The following is a 24,078-nucleotide window of genomic DNA, read 5'->3' on the forward strand; positions in this document are numbered from 1 at the left end:
GAAGTGTGAACACTGTTGCGTGACGATATGGTGATAGAAGACAGAGTACCACTGGTATCTTCGCTGTGAATTACTAGAGCAACATGTGAAAGAGAACAGATTCCATTTGCACAGGAGAAACTAGGCTAGCAATAATGAAGTAAAGAAGAAGAAAACACCTGAACTGTCGAGAGTTATGGAAGGTGTCTGCATTAGATACGTAGACCAAATAATTCAATATATACCGGAACGGTCCAGTTGCACTAATGTGAGCACCGCCTATACTGAACGTCAACGTGCAATATCTAGTCACTGACGGCAGGCGGGAGCACTGGCAGAGGAAGGTATATAAAGCGTGTCGGCGGGACGCGGAAAATAGTGCAGTCGTTGTCGTAATGCGGAGATGGAGCGATTTATCTGACGTTCAAATAGCCATGATCACTGGTTTTCGGGCCCATGGTGGAAACATTTCCGAAACGGCTGTTTTTAAACTGGTCGCATGCCACCGTCGTTTAAGTATAGCGTGCAGGGAAAAATTGGGCTATCTAAAGCGATGCCGAGGCAACTGTGGTTCACCACGGCCATAGATGACAGAGGTTAACGACTGCTGCGGAGATGTGTACAGCCGGCCGGCCGGTGTGACCGAGCGGTTCTAGGCTCTTCAGTCTGGAACCGCGCGACCGCTACGGTCGCAGGTTCTAATCATGCCTCGGGCATGGATGTCTTTGATGTCCTTAGGTTGTATTGTATTGTATGTTCACCGGGGACCTAGAAACGACGGAGAGGCTCCGTCGCCGCCGCAGCCGCAGTGGTCAACAACCCCACGACGACTACCGCAGTTCACTTCCCCCCCCCCCCCCCCCCAAACTAAACCCAGGGTTATTGTGCGATTCGGCCTCCGGTGGACCCCCCAGGGAACGTCTCACAACAGACGAGTGTAACCCCAATGTTTGCGTGGTAGAGTAATGGTGGTGTACACGTACGAGGAGAACTTGTTTGCGCAGCAATGGCCGACATAGTGTAACTGAGGCGGTATAAGGGGAACCAGCCCGCATTCACCGATGCAGATGGAAAACCGCCTAAAGACCATCCACAGACTGGCCGGTTCACCCGACCTCGACACAAATCCGCCGGGCGGATTCGTGCTGGGGACCAGGCGCTCATTCCTGCCCGGAAAGCCGTGCGTAAGACCGCACGGCCAACCGGCCGGGCTGTCCTTAGGTTAGTTAGGTTTAAGTAGTTCTAAATTCTAGGGGACTGATGACCTCAGATGTTAAGTCCCATAGTGCTCAGAACCATTTGAACCATTTATGTACAGGCGAAGAGACGTGTAACTGTTGAGCAACTGACAACCCATATGAACCAAGGAGCTACTAACAGCGTCTCCTCAATGAACGTTCAGCGAACGTTGCTACATATGGGTCTCCACAACAGGTGCGTGGTTCAGGCATCCATGGTGACTGCTGTTCATCGGCGATGAAGCCTGGAATTGGCTTTAGAATAAGTACATAATGCGACTGTCGGAATCTAAAGGTCTCACAAATTCTTATTTTGCCATTCTATCGTTTAGCCTGTCTTCTTGCATAAAAATAATAAATTAAGCTACAACTGAAAAACTTCATATGAACGTCTGTATAGACGACTGAATTTGAAGTTTTTATATACTGCTAGTCAGTACCTGTATCTTAAATAGTGACAAATGCCGGCCGGAGTGGCCGAGCGGTTCTAGGCGCTACAGTCTGGAACTACGCGACCGCTACGGTGGCAGGTTCGAATCCTGCCTCGGGCATGGATGTGTGTGATGTCCTTAGGTTAGTTATGTTTAAGCAGTTCTAAGTTCTAGGGGACTGATGACCTCAGAAGTTGTCCCATAGTGCTCAGAGCAATTTAAATAGTGACAAAATAATATATACACACTAAAACCGAATGAAATAATGGACGACGTAGACAAGAGACGAATTAATATTGTAACAGACCATAATAGGTTAAGAATATAAATTTGAATCTCCCAGTATGCTGAAATGATGAACGAAAAAAATAAAATAAATTGTTATTACAAAGATTATTTCCAGTTCCCACAAAAACTACAATGACTGAAAAAAAGGAAGAAAGAAACTAAGCGTGTAGAAGAAATGAGTTTTATGTAGACGAAATTTAGGACACACACATTCCAGCAACGTTTATGTAAACGAATAGTTATAATCACCTATGACGGCTAGGACGGACTCCGAGGTGCATTAGTTTTGGCACCATGTGACCATGTTAGTCAGCATCATATAGTACACAGTGAACGTGCTCGTTGTAAAAATTGAGCAATGTTGAGTGCTGCGTATTCTTACAGGACAAAATTGCCAACAAAACTATCAGCGCTTGAGAAAGTTTAAGGAGGCGTCACTGTGGTTTGCATGTGGCAGACTAGTCTAAGCTTGCAATATGCAGGTATGTGTTGCGTTCGGCTGTGAAAGTGGGCAGATATTGGACTGAATCGGAACACTCATTCAGCATCTAGCCGCCGAAGTCAGACCGCACCATCAGACGATTCCCGTATTATGCGCAAGCACATCGCGATCCATTAACATCTGCGTCTACCATAGGAGCAAAAAAATGTTCAAATGTGTGTGAAATCTTATGGGACTCAACTGCTAAGGTCATCAGTCCCTAAGCTTTCACGCTACTTAACCTAAATTATCCTAAGGACAAACACACACACCCATGCCCGAGGGAGGACTCGAACCTCCGCCAGGACCAGCCGCACAGGCCATGACTGTAGCGCCCTAGATCGCTCGGCTAATCCCACGCCCATATGAGCACAAGTAAAGAACTTACTTCAGTACCCCATGTAAACCACTACAGGCTAGAGACTAGTGAAAGACGGGATACTGAATCTCAGTTCCACGCGTAGACTGCTGTGAAAACCTCAGCACAACTACTTTTCTAGTGATGCTGCAATCGAGAAACCGACCGACAAGAAGCGTCACATAATTTTCAGCGATGAGTCTCGGTACTTCACTAACTCGTATGACTGTAGTTTGCAAGTATGGCAACGGCAAGAGGAGAGACCACATTGTGCCAGTGTTTTGGAGAGGCAACCGATGTTGACACTAGGGTCACATTTTGGGGAACCGTACAGTGTGATTTCAACTCATCTCTGAACGAGATTCGGTGAACTCTGGCGGCACAGCAGTACGTCTCAAACAGCCTGCGTCTTGAAATGTTGCCTCTTATGAGACAGTATACCAAAACAACTTAACGACACAACAACGTTCGTCCAAACGCGTCAAGATTTTCCATATTCTGCCTGCAGGTTGTTGCAATAATCTCTTAGCTAGCTGGATTTCCAGTAGAACAGATGTGGGACGAATGTAAGGCTCCTCCCCTGTGCCAATTATTTAGGATATCGAGGGGGACTCGCTACAGTTGTGGGTCAACGTACCTGGGAGAGCATACAACGGCTATACGAACCGATATCAACCAAAAAAATACGCACGTCCAAGCCCAAGGGCATGCAGTGTTCTACCGACAAGGAACCAGCAGCACGATCGTGCTGTCGATTTCTTTGTTCATTAACTATATTTCGTAATTATTGCATTATCATCAAATACCCTCTCAATTTCTAGGTGCGTAACATTTTTGTCAGTGAGTGAAGAATAAAACAACAGAGAAATTTTGGGTCAAGTCTCCAAAAAACGGGAATGCCAAATGTGGGAACTGGTTCACTAAGGCCTATGAAGAACAAATGTTGAAGAATAAGCTTTGACATGCTTCAAGATAATAGTGTCCTGTCGTTGAACAAAATGATATTCAAATGAAATCTATGAAAAATTACCATTTCCGAGTAATTAGAAAGTTAACAACTAAAAGAATAAGATATACCAAGAGAAATTCAAAGAGGAACAATTTACATTTCAAATAACAACACACTTCCACAAAACATCCAAGATGAAAACAAAAATTAGGAACTTACCCCGCACCAAATTCAACAGAGAAGGAATCGAAGATACGTTAGTGTTTCAGAGTACCGAAATTTGGCACATCGCCAGATATTATACAAGAAGTAAAAAATTTAAAAAATACGAAAGAGCTCGAGAAGTTACAATTGTAACAGGAGGGTTTAATCTTGCTGGACATGTCCAACCATCTCGTAAGAAGCTAGGAAACAGGTTTACTATTAAAATCAGTCTTGCCGGCCGCGGTGGCCGAGCGGTTCAGTCCGGAACCGCGCGACTGCTACGGTCGCAGGTTCGAACCCTGCCTCGGGCATGGATGCGTGTGATGTCCTTAGGTTAGTTAGGTTTAAGTAGTTCTAAGTTCTAGGGGACTGATGACCACAGATGTTAAGTTCCGCCGGCCGGAGTGGCCGTGCGGTTCTGGGCGCTACAGTCTGGAACCGAGCGACTGCCACGGTCGCAGGTTCGAATACTGCCTCGGGCATGGATGAGTGTGATGTCCTTAGGTTAGTTAGGTTTAATTAGTTCTAAGTTCTAGGCGACTGATGTCCTCAGAAGTTAAGTCGCATAGTGCTCAGAGCCATTTGAACCATTTTTGAAAATCAATCTTGATCACAAATTTATTTATTCTGGTAACCGGTTTCGACCACACCTGTGGTCATCTTCAGACCAAAATGCTGTATGAGCAGGAGCCTCCTTCTGGAATCACTGCTGTGATTTACCACCAGAAGGAGGCTCTTGCTCATACAGCATTTTGGTCTGAAGATGACCACAGGCGTGGTCGAAACCGGTTACCAGTATAAATAAATTTGTGACCAAGACTGATTTTAATAGTAACTGTTTGTAATAACATTGATCACTGTCTGCTCCCACGATCTATTCAAAAGTAATTAATACCAGAAGATGGGAAATGTAAACCACTCCAGTCCTTTCACAAAAATGAAGACAAAACGGGTGCCAAGAATTTCATGAGAATATAATTCCTGAGAGGAATGACATTCCTCCATATACCTCGCAAAATTGTAGTACTGTTAGAAAACTAAGTGGATACACAGATATCAGAAGAGCATCCGGACCATATCTGAAAAGAAAGGACATGCGTCAAACAAATCTTCAACTTATTAATAGAGACAGACATGACGAAGCAAAACCCTGTCGTCATCCTTGCATTCAAATCTACAGACATACTAGTCCCGCTATCAACTTTGCCTGAGTTCAACGTAGTTAACGAACTGTTGAACTCAATCAAACAGCCCTCATAAACATTAAACTCATATTCAAGATCCTCACCAGAATATTGCACCAGTGTGAAATTCATTAGTTATTTTATTTTAATTCATTAGTTATTTTATTTAATAATTTCTGAAGTAACCGAGCGTCTTATTGTACTAGCACGTGATGTGGTGCATTCTTATGAAAGTGACACGTATTGTATGAAAGTACTGAATATGGCACATCCTCTGATCTAACACAACACCGTTTGTTGTTCATTTCGATCTAGGAAGGCAACTTCTAGTCCATTTTGCAGAGAACGACGTACGCTGAGAGAAAGTCGTCTTAAATGTTATATGTTTCCATTTTATTTCTTTTAACTTGTATCTCATGTGACTATTGTAAAACTGTTCGAAAATTAACAGTACGGCAAAGTATGAAGACTGGAACGTAACTATTGCGAAGTCCCATCTAACGTAATGCGTCACTGTTTATTGGTTTTCACTCGCGTGCTAGGCCGGGCCGGTATTTATAAAGACGATAAACAGATGCCATCTGGCGCGAAGGATATTTTCAGCCGAAAGGCTTTAATGCTGTCTGTTCCTTAGCGGGCTGGTTGGCAACGAGCAGCTGACGACTGGTGGTGTCAGTCAAAGGACACAAACTTTCAAATGTGCTCCAGCTATGATGCTATCAGATTAATAACTAGATGGGTGCTGTTCTTTCTGATACTGAAATTGCGATTCCACTACGCATCTCGTTTAAAAAAAGTAGTTGATTATTCGTCACCCCCATCTTCCCAGGCCCGTGATCTTGTTTACACCTCTCAAGCACTGCAGTAGCTACCCCAAGCCAAGGGCACACCGCTGTAGGTTAAAAAGAAAATAACGAAGTCATTAATGTCTGACATTTTAAAAATATTTTTCTAAGGAGCAACGACTTCAGTAACACAACGAATTTTTACTACCTTTCGTTGCTCATAAACTATTTTTAAGCCTGAGTACAGATCGTGGTGCATCAAGGCCAATAATATACATGGGTTATTTTGACCTGGTAATCATCTTAAAGTTTTCTTTGTTTCCAAGCATTATTATCAGTGCGAAATGTAATTGTTTTCATACATTATGCAAGACATCTCGTTTAATGATGATGCATAAGCATTGACTGGCGGTGACGACTTTTATTTATTTCACATAACATTTGTAACCGGAACTAAAACAATATTAACGCGTGATGGAAGCAGCACTGAAACACTGAACAGGGGCAGTGAAACTTCGTCCTAGTACAGGGACAAGACAAAAGACGAAACTTGATTTGTCTTTAAAGAGCAAGACGTTTCGGTCACTAGCATTCAAAACGACAGAACTAAATGACTGTTCAATAGAACAATGACAGAAAAACGTACTATTGTAGAACAATATATTTTAGAAACATGAGACGGAGAGACTCTTCCTACAAATATAAGTGCACTTTGCCTCGATTCAAATGTACGACAGAGAGGGATGTGCCATGTGATTCACCTTCAATGCCGATTTTCCGCCGAGTTTATATCACCAAGTGCAACAGTTAAGTAGCTGTGTATCCCCGTTGTGTCAGTAATATGCACCCGTTTGCAGTAGCACTGAGAGTGGCGACAGTGCGGCCTTGCTTACAGTGGTTGTGATGACGACGCGACGTACCATGAGTGAGTGATAATGCAGGGGGCGAGGGGGGGGGGGGAGGGAAGATGGAGGAGGGGGAGAGAGGGAGGCGTGTTCAAGTGGGTCCTTCTGCTCTTATTATGTGGTAGGAAATACATCACTGTTGTTTGCAAATCGTGTCTAGCTGAGATGCGTCAGGGTTGCTCCATGATAGACATGTGTTTCGGTACTCTGTGGAACGTAGTCCAGCCTACCTATGCTGAATTTATACTCACTGCAATGTACGTAAGTATGTATATCTACATTTCCCGAAATTTATGAAGAGACGGCAGTTGGTAATGACTGCTACTTTTCGTTGGTTGCAAACTATATGACCTCTGAGATATCATCAGTATATACCTATGAGACAGGGGAAATAACCTCATACTTCAAGAGAAACGTAATAATTCCAATTCCAAAGAAAGTATGTGGTGACAGGTGTGAATATTACTCAAATATCAGTTTCATAAATCAGTTTTATAAACCATGGTTGCAAAATACTAACACGAGTTCTTTACAGATATACGAAAAAACTGTTAGAAGCCGACCTGCGGGAAGATCAGTTTTGTTTTCGAAGAAATATAGGAACACGCGAGGCAATACTGATCCTAGGACTTATCTTAGGAGGTGTCCGTCCCCGGTAGCTGAGTGGATCGCCGGCACGGCAGCTCAGCGTGTTCGGTCAGAGGGTTTAACTACCCTCTGTAATAAAAACACTGAGTGAACGGATCAACGAACAACCCGACGGGTGTCATCGGACGTCCGCCACGAACAAAATTCAACGAACAATATAGAACAACTATGAGATAAAAAAAAGTGGTCAGCGCGATAGAATGTCAATCCTAAGGGCCCGGGTTCGATTCCCGGCTGGATCGGAGATTTTCTCCGCTCAGGGACTGGGTGTTGTGTTGTCCTTATCATCATAATTTCATCCCCATCGACGAGCAAGTGGCCGAAGTGGCGTCAAATCGAAAGACTTGCACCCGGCGAACGGTCTACCCTAGGTGAGGCCCTAGTCACACAGCGACATCTTATAAGGTAGGTTAAGGAAAGGCAAATATACGGTTATAACATTGGTAGACTTAGAGAAAGCTTTAGACACTGTTGACTAAAATACACTCTTTGATATTCTGGAGGTACCTGGTGTAAAATGGGAGAGAAAGGCTATTTACAACTTGTACAGAAACCAGACGGCAATTATAAGGGAGTCGAGGGGCATGAACGGGAAGCAATGGTCGAGCAGGCAGTGAGACAGCTTTGTAACCTATCGCCGATATTATTCAGTCTGTATACTGAGCAAGCAGTAAAGGGAACCAAAGAAAAATTTTGGATTAGGAATTAAAGCAGTTGTTACGAAAAACCGGAAATTAGTAACTCTTCATGCCTTTACATTTTGTATGCTACCCAGACTTTTTATTGCAAAACACTGCTTTATACTCTCCGTTAACCATCGTTTTTCTTCTATATATCTTCAGAAATGCCATATTTTTTCAGATGCAAGCTCTTCGCTAAAACAGATGAAAAGTAGCTGCAGTTAACCGAGCACCGCTTAACATGATAAGAAGTTGAAAAAAAAAAAAAAAAGAACACAGACTTCTTCGCAGCAGTACCAGCATACGCCTAAATTCACACTGAAACAATATAGTTTTCGTTGATATTTAAGTACAAAAAAATTAACGTTGGGGAACTCTCTAACGATGGCCTAGAGCTGCAAAAACATGTTTAGATGAAAATATAGAAAATAGTGTTTTCCGAAACAAAATTTTGATAGTGGGAACCCATTATCAATACCATATATTAACATCGAAAAAGAAAGTATGTGACTTATTATATGAGTATTACGATACTTCTTATTTATTTAGAATGTGGCCCAACAGTGCCAGAGTTTACTTTTTTGCCGTATTGATTCATTAAAACCTCTTAAATCAACTGTCTTGTGTTCTTAAACCTATTGATAATTTGGAAACAAACTTCAACGAAAGGAAAATTTAGGGTTAACATTTTATTATAATTTTACCGCACATTCGCATTGTGAGGGAGATATCTTTTCGTGGTAGTGCCAATTACAGTAATAAGCAGGGAACACCTCTAGATAGTGTAATTGCTGTAAGCCAGCTAAGATAGCGGCTGTTAACACTCGAGAAGACGAAGCTCTGATAAACTGGTGTCGACGCACGGTGAAGTGACTCCTGTGGTGGCAGCGTCGATCAGTAAGCTGTTACACCGCTGCACGGTGGCGGCCATGAGATAGATTCGGAGTGATAAACGGCAACAAAAACTGCTGATATCTTGTCTCTGAAAAGCCAGGAATCCGTCCAAATACGCCAGCTGAAAAGTATTGAATACCTTCAATATGCATGTACGAGTATGCAATACAAATAGTTCTCAATGGGGCCCACTGTACAATCTGTTTAATTAATCTCATTTTGTATACAAGCAGATTTCCAGCTTTTCTGTGCAAGAATAGTAAGCTGTCTCAGATTCGTTTTTCAAATATGATTTGTACACTGAAAACAGTATAATAATAAGAATTAACTCAAACCAGTGACTGTGTAGAGTGTCGAAATGCTGAAAATTGGCGTGGCATATGGAACAGCAGCTACATAAAGATTCGAGGTTTACATCAGTCGTATCTTACTTTTTACACTAGCTAATATGTCTGAAATGTTGCTACTAAATTGAAAGATAATCATTCCAAAATATGAAACAACCATTTTCATGATATAATACATGTATATTAATCCAGATACATTGATTAAATTAAAAAAGCATGCATTTAGCATCTATCAGTGTTGTCAGAGTTCATGGGCACATAGACAGATCGCATTTTTTTCGTCCTTCACAGAGAAATTAAAATCATGACTGGTTGCAGTTTTTTGTATTTATATTGAACAAATTCTTAAGCATCCGTATTGGAAAAGATTAACAGGGAAATTTATGTTATTTAAGTATCATGTTGAATAAAAACATCGCTGCAACTGTATGATTACTTTATACAGAAGCACGACCGTTTCGTAACTTTAGTTACGCCATCAGTGAAGTCAATTCAAAATACAAAGTACATTTGATATTAAACCCGCGTGCACAGAGAGTTGACTGTGATCTGAACACAGGCCTTACCACACTTGGGCAACGTTCCCAGTAAAACACATTTGCAACGCATCTAAATCACTGTCTTCGATTTCTCGAAACTCTTAAGTTACGCGGCAGATATTTTCCTTGTTTTCGAGTGTTTTAACGATTCCACCTGGACCCAAATTGATTCTGTGTATGACATTCAAACTGGATGGTTTCGAAAATGGATAACAGTGATCTAAGCTTGTTTATAGAAGCTATTTTTGAGCGTCCCCCAACTAAGTTCAACGAAATCGATAGCTCACAGTTTCTGGGCTCTTCCCGTAAAATCTGTTTCAATCTTTGCTCTTTTTTTCTTTCAGGTGTTCCATTTGCTTTTCATATTGTCATCAAGAAACGTTTAATACATTTGCAGTATTGGAAATTAACATGAATCATTACTTTTGTCGTATCACAGGGAGATTTATGTCACAGGAAGCATCACAGGAAACATTTAAGTACCTTTCATGCGGATGAAAAATGTAAAATGAGGCATTATTTTGATTCATCGCAGAACTAAATGAGCAGCCATACATGTGGTACATGATGCCCGAAAAAATGAAATACTGCAACTTCTTTTTTTTTTTTTTTTTTTTTTTTTTGTATGCATACTTGACGTGCGATCTTTGCTTCAGAATTTTGTTTAATTCTAAGCTGATGAAATTATGTACATGCTGGTTCTGTGACTGGTACAGTAATTTCTGCAGTCTGATGTAAGCAATGATGACTCCTTTATCTTCAACGATATATAGTCTCAGTTTTCTCCACGACCGTAACGAATTCATTAACGATTTCGTCATTCTGAAACACCGCTGCCGTGTCTGGCAGAGCTTCTCTTGTCCATATATGCTTATCGTCAGAAATGTAAGGAAAACACGAACCAGTAAATTAGCGATCGTTACTGACTGCAAGCATTATGTTTTACTTCTCACTTCCTTTGACACAGAAATTAATAATCACGTTTTTAAATTATGTAATGCATCATTACTTTTAAAAGATAAAAAAGAATCTCTAAAATTGGATAAAGTTTTTGGAAATACGAATACCTTAGTTTCTCTCCCGTGCACTTTACAAGAAAGACGTCGTTACTAACGAAACAGAACCTGAAAGCTACAGGGAAACAAGGGAAGTTTCTGTCGTACAGGTAAGCTAATAGAGGATCACTAAATGTAAAATAGTAGCTTCTTATTCATTAGAAAGGTAATATCTGCTTCAGGCTTCTGTCTCTTAACAGGGTAATTATAACAAAATTATCGAGGCATTTTTCATGACTCATTAAGCGGAGTGTAAAAATTGGAAATATATCTTACACGGTCCCCTGGAGGATTTTCGGAAAACATGAGCAGCTAGAAATGATTATATATGTACGGAAACCAGATGGCAGTTATAAGAGTCGAGGGGCATGAAAGGAGAGCATTGGTTGAGGAGGGAGTGAGACAGGGTTGTATCTTATCCCCGATGTTATTCAATTTGTATATTGAGCAAGCAGTAAAGGAAACAAAAAAAAATTGGAGTAGGAATTAAAATTAAGAGAGGACAAATAAGAACTTTGTTTGCCGCTGACATTGTAATTCTGTCAGAGACAGCAAAGGACGTTGAAGGGCAGTTGAATAGAATAGTCATTGTCTTGAAAGGAAGATATAAGATGAACATAAAGAAAAGCAAAACAAGGATAATGGAATGTAGTCGAATTAAATCGGATGATGATAATGGAATTAGATTAGGAAACGAGACACTTAAAGTGGTAGAAGAGTTTTGTTATTTGGGTAGCAAGATAGACGATGATGGCCGATGTGAAGGATAGTATGCAGAATGGCAAAGGCAAGAAAAGATTTTTTGTACAAGACAAATTTTTTAACATCTAATATAGATTTAAGTGTTGGTAAATATTTTCTGAAAGTATTTGTATGGAGTGTAACCATGTATGGAAGAGAAACATGAACACCAGAAAGTTTAGAAAAGAAGAGAATAGGAGCTGTCAAATGTAGTGCTACTGAAGAATCCTGAAGATTAAATGAGTAGATTACGTAACTAATGAGGAGATACTGAACAGAACTGGGGAGAACATAAATTTATGTCACAACCTGGCTAGAAGCAGTTTGATTCTGACTTGCTAAGAAGGTTCATTGATTGTGACAGTCATCTACGATTGCTTTGTAAAGCATGTAGTGGCACTTTTTGATTATCGTTTTTAAGATCAGACACTGTCAGTGCTAGTACGTCTGAATTCAAATAATAAATTTGTGTTACATTTGAACCGTACATATTGTAATTCTACATTTTTATTCACTATTCGCTGACAACTTTGTACTGCTTTTTGTAGCCTCAGTAGATTAGGCCTGGGCATGAACCACTTTGTTCTAATATAGTCGTCAAACGTATGTACTGCAACTGGGACGGATTTGTAAAAAAACGCTTCAAGAAATATTACAAAAGGTTACTGGTCGTGTATCAACAAAATATTGGAACTGGAAATAAAAATGTGAAGATATACCGGGTGATCAAAAAGTCAGTATAAATTTGAAAACTTAATAAACCACGGAATAATGTAGATAGAGAGCTAAATATTGACACACTTGCTTGGAATAACATGGGGTTTTATTAGAACCAAAAAAAAAAAAGTATTGCAAGACGCGTGAAAGATCTCTTGCGCGCGTCGTTTAGTGATGATCGTGTGCTCAGCCGACACTTTCGTCATGCTTGGCCTCCCAGGTCCCCAGACCTCAGTCCGTGCGATTATTGGCTTTGGGGTTACCTGAATTCGCAAGTGTATCCTGATCGACCGACATCTCTAGAGATGCTGAAAGACAACATCCGACGCCAACACCTCACCATAACTCCGGACATGCTTTACAGTGCTGTTGACAACATTATTCCTCGACTGCAGCTATTGTTGAGGGAAGATGGTGGACATATTGAGCATTTCCTGTAAAAAACATCATCTTTGCTATGTCTTACTTTGTTATGCTAATTATTGCTATTCTGATCAGATAAAGCACCATCTGTCGGACATTTTTTGAACGTTTGTATTTTTTTGGTTCTAATACAACCCCATGTCATTCCAAGCATGTGTGTCAATTTGTACCTCTATCTACATTATTCTGTGATTTATTCAGTTTTCAAATTTATGCTGACTTTTTGATCACCCGGTACGTTCATAGGCTCCCAAAATCGAAGTCAATTTTTATAAAATCTTTTTGGGTGTTAAGCCACGTTTCGACTATCTTTATCAGTGGCTTTGTGGGACTGTAGAGGACCGCTGCAAACACGGTGGAAACGTCGCTGTTAAAGTGTTGTTTTTAGTTTCAAAATGACGGCGCCTAACACCCAGCAGGATTGTATTCAGGTATTTAGAAACGACGTGGTCACTGTTTCGTTGAACTTGTACTGTTGAAAGGGAAACGTTAATGGAAAGATCGTGTACACTATGGTGCTTCCTCAAATCGGCGATGATGGTGCGCTGCTGCCTGTGAGGAGTACAGCAGCTCTCCTCTTAGAACACGCACATACACACATACACATACGCACGCTCGCTCGCCCACACACCAGACACAGAGTAGACAAGAGAACGGTACTCACGATGCTGGCCTTGCGCAGCGGCACCATGAGCGACAGCTTCCTGCGTCCGTCAGCCATCTCAGGGCAGCGGTGGGCACGCGGCGAGACGCGGAAGAGGGCGCGGTGGGCTGGTGGTCTTCTTTTTGCGGGGTGCTCTGCCTATCCTGTGCAGCTGCAGCGATGTCCGCATGGGGAGCGGGCGGCGGGCGGGGGCGGGTCGGCACGCGCCCGTGGTTCACAGCGGCTCACACCTGCAACACGCCGCACAGTGCCGCGCTGTAACGCTGGCTCACCTCACAAAACTTGTCACCCCATTAAGAGAATCACGAAGTGAATATCCGGCGAAATAAAGATACTTTTTATTGTGTCAAGTTATATCCCACTCCCTCCTGATCAAGAACATGTATGATCATATAGTGAAGGCTTGACCGCCGGATGTCATAGTTGCTCATAGTTGCTAATGACTCGTCCGGGCTATATGGCCGTGGTCGAGGAAACTTTTCGTTTTCTGACGTTTAGTCCAGATCTGCGCTGTACATCGGAGATGATCCTGGCGACGCGGAATCTTGCCTCATTCGTGTCTTTAAGACTCGGTCTTCAGGACTACCTCCGAGGATGCCCAGCGCAGTTCTGGATGAAACTTAAGGGACCGAAAATTTTCCTCGGTCACTGCCGTACCGCTCGGAAAACTCATCAGCAACTAAGAATATGTATGGAATTTGTATCTTTGTCTTTATTTATTCTTCAGCTATTGCTTTTCAAGTTGGTCACCGCAGTGCCAAGCAATTGTAAGTAACAGCTACAGTTTTAAAACTATTGTAGGCTACCGTAGACTATTGCTTTTCAAGTTGGTCACCGCAGTGCCAAGCAATTGTAAGTAACAGCTACAGTTTTAAAACTACTGTAGGCTCCCGTACACTATCATAAGCAAACCGTATTTATAGCAAAATTGAAACTGTCAATGTTAAATTCTAGTTTTATTCGAAAATTGTTGGTTTGTAACGTGAAAGACTGCGATGTTGTAGTAAAAATTTAAAAAAAATACAGATTTATCATATGTTGTTGTGGTCTTCAGTCCAGAGACTGGTTTGATGCAGCTCACCATGCTGCTCTATCCTGTGCAAGCTCCTTCATCTCCCTGTACCTACTGCAAACTACATCCTTCTGAATGTGTTTAGTGTATTCATCTCTTGGTCTCCCTCTACGATTTTTACTCTCCACGCTGCCCTCCAACACTAAATTGGTGGTCCCTTGATGCCTCAGAACGTGTCATAAAAACCGATCCCTTCTTCTAGTCAAGTTGTGACACAATTTTCTCTTCTCCCTAATTCTATTCAATACCTCCTCATTAGTTATATGATATACCCATCTAATCTTCAGCATTCTCCTGTAGCACCACATTTCGAAAGCTTCTATTCTCTTCTTGTCCAGAATATTTATCGTCCACGTTTCACTTCCATAAATGGCTACACTCCATACAAATACTTTCAGAAACGACTTCCTGACACTTAAATCAACATTCGCTGTTAACAAATTTCTCTTCTTCAGAAACGCTTTCCTTGCCATTGCCAGTCTACATTTTATATCGTCTCTACTTCGACCATCATCAGTTATTTTGCTCCCCAAATAGCAAAACTCCTTTACTACTTTAAATGTCTCATTTCCTAATCTAACTCCCTCGGCATCACCCGACTTATTCGACTACATTCCATTATTCTCGTTCTGCTTTTGTTGATGTCCATCTTATACCTTCCTTTCAAGACAGTGTCCATTCCGTTCAACTGCTCTTCCAAGTCCACTGCTGTCCCTGACAGAATTAAAATGTCATCGGTGAACCTCAAAGTTTTTATTTCCTCTCCATGGATTTTAATTCCTACTCTGAATTTTTCTTTTGTTTCCTTTACTGCTTGCTCAATATACAGATTGAATAACATCGGGGATAGGCTACAACCCTGTCTCACTCCCTTCCCAACCAATGCTCTCCTTTCATGCACCTCGACTCTTATAACTGCCATCTGGTTTCCGTACAAATTGGAAATAGCCTTTCGCTCCGTGTGTTTTACTCCTGCCACCTTCAGAATTTGAAAGAGAGTAGTACAAGAAAAAGCAGTTTTCTCAACAGAAAGGTAAAGAAAGTAAAACAAAAGTACAGGGTGTTTAAAAAAATATAAATATTGCAAAGTATTATTCTGTCCAAACTACCGATCACTGCGCCTCGGCTCGTCTATTGGAGAAACGAATACATAGTCTAGTTTATATTAATAGCCGCTAAATGTCAGTTCTCTTCTGTATTTCTTGGTAACCGTCATATGTTTAAAATGGCTATTCGCAGCAGAACTCATTTTGTGCGCTCGAGTTTGCGAAGTGCAATTCCGTGATTACGGTGCAAACAAGTTTCAGGTTGAGGTACCAAACTAATCCTCCGAAGGGGTGGAACATTCGCAGATGGTATCGACAGTTTCTAGATACAGGATGTGTATGTAAAGGAAAGAGTCCTAGCCGCCTTCGTGTTCCTGACGAAAATATTGCACGAATTCAAACTGCTTTCCAACGTAGTTCTTCAAAATCAACTCGTCGTGCCAGTTGGGAGTTAAAACTGCCTACAACAACATTTTTGGTGTGTTTTGAGATGTCGGTTGGTTATGAAGCCGTACAAGTTACAGCTGTTACGAGCTCTGCGTCCTGATGACAAACGAAAACGTGTGGCATTTTGCAACGAGATTCTTGATGCTATTGACAGTGATAACACTTTCACACAAGGCATCGTGTTCAGTGATGAAGCGACTTTCCATGTTAGTGGTCAGGTAAACAAACACAATGTTCAAATTTGGGGCCTACATAACCCACATGCAGCCATTGAACATGTACGAGATTCGCCCAAATTCAATGTGTGTTGTGCTATACCCCGACCATCTGTTTAGGGCCCATTCTTCTTTGATGGAAACACGGTTAACGGTCAGCAGTATCTCGCTATGTTACAAAACTGGTTGTTTCCGAGACTGCACGAAGATAACTTCATTTTTCAACATGACGGGGCACCCCCTCACTGGAGTCGCCAAGTGCGTGAATATCTGAATGAAACTCTACGGAACCGTTGGATTCGTCGTCAAGGAGCTGCCGACTTAGCATGTCTCAGCTGGGCTCCACGGTCACTGGATTTGACACCCTCGGACTTCTTCGTGTGGGGTTTCGTTAAAGACAGCGTTTATGTACCACCACATCCACAGAACCTGGAAGAGTTGAAGAATCGGATCCATACTGCCATAACATCAGTGATGAAGGACATGCTTGCCCGAATATGGGAGGAATTTGAGTATCGATGTGATATTGTTCGTGCCGCTGATGGAGGACATACTGAACATCTGTAATCTGAACTTGAGAGGTTCGTAAATATGTGTGTGAAGTTTCATATTCGTATGCCTTAAAGTTTAATAAATATATGCATTTGAAATATATATATTCTTTTTGAAACACCCTGTATATCAAAATTTGTTTCAATACATCGTCAAAGCTATATAAAACATGTTTCTGTTATTCGTAGCCGGCAGGTGTGGCTGAGCGGTTCTAGGCGCTTCAGTCTGGAATAGCGCGACCGATACTGTCGTAGGTTCGAATCCTGCCTCGGGCATGGATGTGTGTGATGTCCTTAGATTAGTCAGGTTTAAGTAGTTCTAAGTTCTGGGGGACTGATGACTTCAGATGTTAAGTCCCATAGTGCTCAGAGCCATTTGAGCCATTTGTTATTCGTAAACAACTTTCGCCTTTATCAATAGTAACTATAAACTCTTGCCTTTCATCATGATGTAGAACGTTCTATTGAACACAAAATAACAACAACTGTTATATGTATTTTTCATGTTGTTGCATGTAAACTGTACTTGCATGAGAAGCAATTGATTTGGTTACATAAAAGCGAAAAAGTTACGTGATCAATAATTTTTATTACTTAAAGAATATAAAATACACAGTGGAGTAACAGTGAATGATGTGCGTCTCTAGTTATGTCCAAAATAAAAAAAGAAACAAATAGAAGTCATCGGCTCCCAATTTCTCTCTTACAGATTCATTTATGTTCCTTTCCCTACCAATGCTACTAACACTACCGGTAAACTTATTATTTACTGCGTTATGTAGTGTACCAAAGCTAAGAACCTTAGACGCTTAGTTTTGTTGGAATATAACTCTAGTAGCAGCTGAACATCAGTTCACTGTACTGTTTAGGTTTTACTCGTGGTAGTGCTTTGAAGCAGATGCTTAATTTCAAGAAGAAACCTTGTCGTTGTAGTTATATTTTATCCGTACAGATCGCAAGTAAGGCCAGAAAAACAAGGAGAAAACTTAATAATTTCGAAAAACTGAGAAAAACTGCGTGGGTCTTCATCTTTCACAGAATTGCTACGGATCTGGACCCCTGTCACTGTCTCTGCCCAAAGAGCCCCGAATTATGGTGTAAATATCGTAGAGCTAGTGTAACTGCTGATGTATAGAGCCACAACCATCTCTTATCAATGTCAACAGCAGATGCTACAAAACCTGTCTATAGATACTTACAGGGTGGCAATTATTGAACTGTATGAAAAAAACGTAAATAACTTACAAACTACGGTGCGCACGCTCCTTATTCAACACGTAAACATTACTACAGATATTCGGATTTAGGTTATGACATGCTCTATATGCCTACCAACATTGCCAATGATGTGGCGCAGAAGGATAGCGATATTCTGCATGACCGCTGAAGTGTCAGAAGATCGATGCTGTCGATGACCTCCTGAATGGCTGTTTTCAGCTCAGGAATAGTTCTGGGGTTATTGCTATACACCTTGTCTTTAATAAAGCCCCACAAAAAGGAGTCGCAGATCCGGAGAATACGGCGGCCAGTCGAGGCCCATGCCAGTGGCCTCTGGGTACCTCAGAGCCACAACGTGGTCCCGAAAGTGCTCCTCCAGGACATTAAGCACCCTCCTCCTTCGATGGGGTCGAGCTCCGTCTTGCAAGAACTACATCTTGTCGGAATCAGGCTCACTTTGGATAATGGGGATGAAATCATCTTCCAAAACCTTCCTGTACCGTTCGGTAGTCACCGTACCATCAAGCAATATCGCACTGATTATTCTGTGACTGGACACTGCACACCACGCAGTCACCTGTTGAGGGTGAAGAAACTTCTCGATCGCGAAATTCGTATTCTCAGTCCCCAAAATGCGCCAATTTGCTTGTTCACGAACACATTCATGTTTCGTCGCTAAATCAAACCATGCATGCGCATACTAATTCCCATCATGACCTGCGGCCAGCCGTGCAGTTTGAACGTCCTAACATAAATCGCTCAGAAGTTGTGACGGTTCTATTTCATATGGTTCAATAATTGTCTCCCTGTAGCTGGCAAAAACTTGTATGCTAAATACGTCCATGAGAAAACTCAAAATCAAAGCGAAAGTTTCAATAAATGTGTGTAGGGACGATTTTCTAAAACAGTATTTGTGGGCCTCAAAACTATGAAAACTGGTATCATGGACGCAGTGTTGTGTTTCAATGAAGGGTCAGTCAGCAGGCTGAGAGTTTTCAGTGATATGTGCATAGAACCCGAGATGATTATGAAGAATGCGCTTCTGACAGGCTGCGTGAAAGGGAGGCTGAGAAAAGTGCCCTACAAGTGACAAAAGAGGCCAGAATTCAAAATAGCGCCTCCAAACATAAGCTAACATAAGCACAGAAACCCGCAGCGTTGACAGTTACGGATCTGATTGTAGACTGAACAGATCGTATCAAAAACTTTAATTTCGTTTTCCTGAAAGTATGAAATTTTTATATTTGGGTACAATTTTCTCTCAAAACAATACATCTGTTCAAATGGCTCTAATCACTGTGGGACTTATCTGAGGTAATCAGTCCCCTAGACTTAGAACTACTTAAACCTAACAACCTAAGGACATCACACACACCCATGTCCGATGGAGGACTCGAACCTCCGACGGGGTGAGCCGCGCGAACCGTGGCAAGGCGCCCTTTGACCGTGGGGCTAGGATCGATCAACGTGAGAGTATTACGGAGATGCTTTGTGAACTCAATGGCAATACCTATAGGGAAGACAACGTTCTTATAACGGAGCACTATTCAGAAAATTTAGAGAACCGGCATTTGGAGCTGACTGCAGAACGATTCTGCTGCCACCAACGTATATTTAACGTAGAAAGCGCGATGGCATGAGAAATTAGGGCTCGTTCGAGGCGCATAGAAGGCCGTTTATCCATCGCTACACTTGTGGCTGGGCCGGGATAGGAAATTAATAGTAGTGGTAAAACGTGAGTATGTAGAAGTAGATGTATATGAACATGACATTGGCCTCCACAGAGAAGCACGTAAACGTTCCTGGTCTGACGAACACTCACGCACCCCATTGTATCACGATTGGTCAGTTAAAACTTTCGATATTTTTCTCATATGAATTATCTGCGACTATTGGAAAGAGCGGGTGATGCGGAACTGTTAGCATCTGCTCTGCTGGGTTACTCTTCGTGGTCCCATCATCAGTGCCGGCTCTTGTTCGATACGGCAAACTCGTGGACATTCTTCCTCGCCAAATTAAGGATGTACCGTGCCTAGAAGCGGTGTTACATGGGACTAGAGTGCTGTCTCCTGGGGGTGAGCAATTTTTTTAAACAGTGTGTTTATCATTCACCCAAAGTATCTAACCTTGATATTAATTTGTAGCGCTGATACAAGAAGTAGCTCGGCATTATCCAAACTAAGCACTTCTGAACAAAATGTGTAACAGACGTATAAAATGAAATCACACTGCATAAACAGACCAGATCGCTCACTTATGGATATCGCCCCCAGTGTCACGCATCCAAACCTTTTACCGCCAAACAATAGGTCAACACATGCAATCCGCTAATGAAGTGTTTTGACTGCTTCCACTATGAGGCAGCTGCCGCGGCCCCTAGTAAACGTCGCGGAACTCCGTGTTGGCCTGGACGCGTTATGTCAGTTCAGGCTTTAAAAGCGTTGCACGTACTTTGAATTGATCAAAATTCAACATATTGTGCGAAAGGCTAAATACAATCTATGTTATTTCAGAAAAAGTTCTTTTTCCCTGTAAGTTTAATACCATTTACATGAATTATAATCATTTTAAGGATACAGAAGAGACACGTACAGTTGCAGGAAAAATGTATGCTGCTATCTGAGGATATCTTTAGAAACTACCAGGTGCCTACAATTAAAGTGCAAATACTCACAGAGAACCAGTGTGGGCTGCAGTTATGATATGGCAGCGAAACTTGATAGGTATTCTAAAGCGTTAATGCGGAGCCGATTTACATTGGGAAAAAAATCAGTTCCAATTTTGGCCACCAGGTGCAAATCTGGCGCTGTACAGCCTCTTGTCGATGTTCCCGATGCTCACATTGAAAAAACTGTGTACGTGGAGGTTAATAATTACATCAACATTATTCTTTTCTCACTTGTTTCACGATTGCTCTCCATGTCTCGTTCGTAATCCAGAACATATGGATATATTTCTATAGGTCTTTTTTGCGTTCACAGCGCCAGGTTTGCACCTGGTGGCCCGAAATGGAACTAATTTATTACAGTGTAATTTGGTTCCGCATTAACAAGTCAGAATTTCTACGAAGTTTCGCTGCCATACGATAATTACGGCCCACCTCAGTGAGTAGCTGAACTTTAAGTATAACCACCTGGTAGCCACGTTACGGAATATAGAGGTGGGTACTTCTGTTACCGCTATTCTTTCCTCCCTTTGCTCTTCCATTCAAGAATGACGAGTGAGAAGAATGGTTCTGGACCTAGATCGGTACGTTTTATTTCCTCTGATTTTCTCGTCGTGATCATTCCGCGAGACTTCTGTGGGAGGAAGTAATACGTCGTCAGACTCTCAGACGAACGCTCTCGAAATGTTAACAGTAAATTTCTCCACGAAGTACAAAGCCACCCCTTTAGCGTCTATCACTGCTAATTGTGCAGCATCTCCATAATGCTCCTGCGTCTAGTAAACGATCACGTGGCGAAACGCGCCGCTCTTCTTTGGATCTTCTCTCTCTTCTATTAATTCAACGTAGTAAGGGTCCAAAGACTGATGAGCAATACTTAAAAATCGGTCGGACGAATATTTTGTAAGTCACTTCTTTCGTGGATGAATTATATTTCCTTCAGTTTCTCCCAATGAGTCTCACTCTGAATCTGCTTTTTCCTACTATTTGTTATGTGCGATCTTTCCATTTTAGGTTACTTCGAATAGTTACTCAAAGGTATTTTACGGTTTCCATTTCGGGGCCAGCTGCCAGTATCTGAGCCAACCCTCGATCCTCTGCGGGCCTTCCAGCAGTTCGCCGACTTCTGGTGTTGCAGTCTGCCTATAGACAATAGCATCATCCACGAATGGTCTTGTGGAGCTTGCAGCACCATCCAATAGACAATTAATAAGAATCGGAAATACGAGGGTTGTCCAGAAAGTAAGATCCGATCGGTCGCGGTATGGAAACCGCACTGAAAACCAGAAACGTTTTATTTGCAACAGTTAGGTACACCTTCCATCTACTTCTCTACGTAGTCGCCGCTCCAACTTCGAGTTTTGTCGTAGTGTTGTATCAACTTTCCAATATCCTCATCATAGAAAGCAGCCGCCTGTGCTTTCGGCCAGTTATCTGCACTGGTCCGCAGCTCGTTGTCTGTGGAAAAATTTTGTCTTCATAGCCAGCGGTTCTTGTGAGCAGAGATGAGACTCAGGGGGAGCCAATTACGGGCTGTATTGTGGGTGATCAAACACTTCTCATCGGAAACGCTGCAGGAGCGTCTTCATTGCCCCTGCAACCAGGCCCTCATACTTGGTGGGAGACGCTATCCCCAACGCAGCTTTACGTGCTCACTGTTCACTCAAAACTGAGAAGGGCGACGCCACACGATCGACGGGCACACTACAGACACTGCCCTACACGTCGGTGCAAAGCTTTAGCGGATTTTCCCAGTGGTTTCCATTTCGGAACTTACTTTCTGGACAACACTCGTAGTATCAGTCCTTTGACACTCTTTAATACTCTTGAAACTACCTGTACATCTGTCTATTTTGTTGCGTTGTGAGTAACATGTTGAGCTCTACGGCGCTCTGGATCTCTGGGATGTACGGAATGACCTCACCTTTGCAAGATCTCTGCGGAATACATGTTGATTTTCATAGAACAGATTTTCGTTATGCAAAAAACGTCATAATGCGTGACCACCAAACATATTTCATAATTGTAGAACAGATTGATGTCATCGATATAAATATTCGAGTATAATTTTCCGGGTCAAGTGACATCTCTTGAAAACTGAAATGACTTGAATTTTTTTCCAATTTTAGGTACCCTTCGTCGCTCCAGTGGCGTACGATAACTATTGCTAAAAGGGGAATAAGTTGTTTCGCATCATCTCTGTAGAACCTCACGGGTATCTTATTCTGTCCAGTTGCCTTTCCACTATTGCGCAGTAGTAGTTGATTTTCTATCCCGCGATAGCTTTCTAAATATCTACCGTTTGGGCATTCGTTCGATGATTGAAAGGAGGAACCGTGTTACTGTCTACCGCGGTGAAACAATTTCGGAAGACCTAATCTAGAATTTCGATCTTCTCTTTGTCATCTCCCGTTTGTGAACGACTGAAAAGACGATTTCGTTCCGCTTACAGTCTTTACATACGACCAAAAGTTCTTAAGATTTTTAGAAAGATCAGTTGGCAATATTTTAGTTCGTAATTCATTGAATGCCTCCAGAATCCCTCTCTTCACACTAGCTTTGATTAATTCAGCTTTTGTTTGTCTACTGTCAGGAGATGAAGCTCTGTTTGCCTTTATAGCGGTTTTTTAACACATCAATTGAACTACGGTGTGTCTGTTCCATCGCGCACAATTTTACTTGCTTATAAGACATATTGCACAATGCTTTTTAGTTTTACGTACTTGTGCTCCATACCTTTAGTCCACAGAGAGATATCATTGCATGTAGTACCAACATTCAGAGATAAATAAATCTTTCATTCGACGAACCAGTGAGGGTTACACAGATTATCTCATTGTCATCAACATGTGATTGTTATGGATTACGTTACTGCGACGGAACAATAGGCATTGTGCGAGGTTGGGAACGGTTATATTAAGCAAGGTCACAGGCGATGTGGGGCTCGCAGCGTGATGACTGCAGTCTGAGCAGTCGTCACGTGCGACAGTATTGTGATCAGTATCAAAATTTGCTTCGCTTGTAGTTATCTATAGCTGAGTGTATAACTCACTTTTTTTCATTCTCTCAGAAAGCTGTCACCTTTTTTTGGTACTAAATATTTTTCAGAAAAGTAACAACAGGGCACGTTTCACGATTCTAATATTTTAATTTTTCCTGGCCAGTCTGTGATTGAAGTGCACACACCTTTCACTAACATGTATAGTATCGAGATGTGCAAACATGCATAGCTGACGTAATACTGATACTCCGCTCCTGCTGTATGAAACGTGACGTGTGATTGGTATTTATAACTACGATTAACTGAATGTAATATAGTTCAGGATGATCGTCACATGCACGAGGGATGTGCTA

The 24,078-nt window shown here is 41.9% G+C and overlaps 1 protein-coding gene across 2 annotated transcripts in view; it reads right to left on the bottom strand.

The window, feature by feature from the left end:
- Positions 1-24,078, bottom strand: part of LOC126259317 (band 3 anion transport protein) — a 782,039-nt gene that overhangs the window by 605,335 nt on the left and 152,626 nt on the right. For both annotated transcript variants that reach the window (XM_049955995.1, XM_049955996.1), the window contains exon 2: positions 13,511-13,740. In XM_049955995.1, coding sequence (XP_049811952.1) covers positions 13,511-13,567 — 57 coding nt within the window. In that variant the 5' untranslated portion in view covers positions 13,568-13,740. The remainder of the gene's footprint in view (positions 1-13,510; positions 13,741-24,078) is intronic.

The sequence above is a fragment of the Schistocerca nitens genome, chromosome 5 (genome assembly GCF_023898315.1).
Source record: "Schistocerca nitens isolate TAMUIC-IGC-003100 chromosome 5, iqSchNite1.1, whole genome shotgun sequence".
In the NCBI taxonomy this organism is placed as follows: domain Eukaryota; kingdom Metazoa; phylum Arthropoda; class Insecta; order Orthoptera; family Acrididae; genus Schistocerca; species Schistocerca nitens.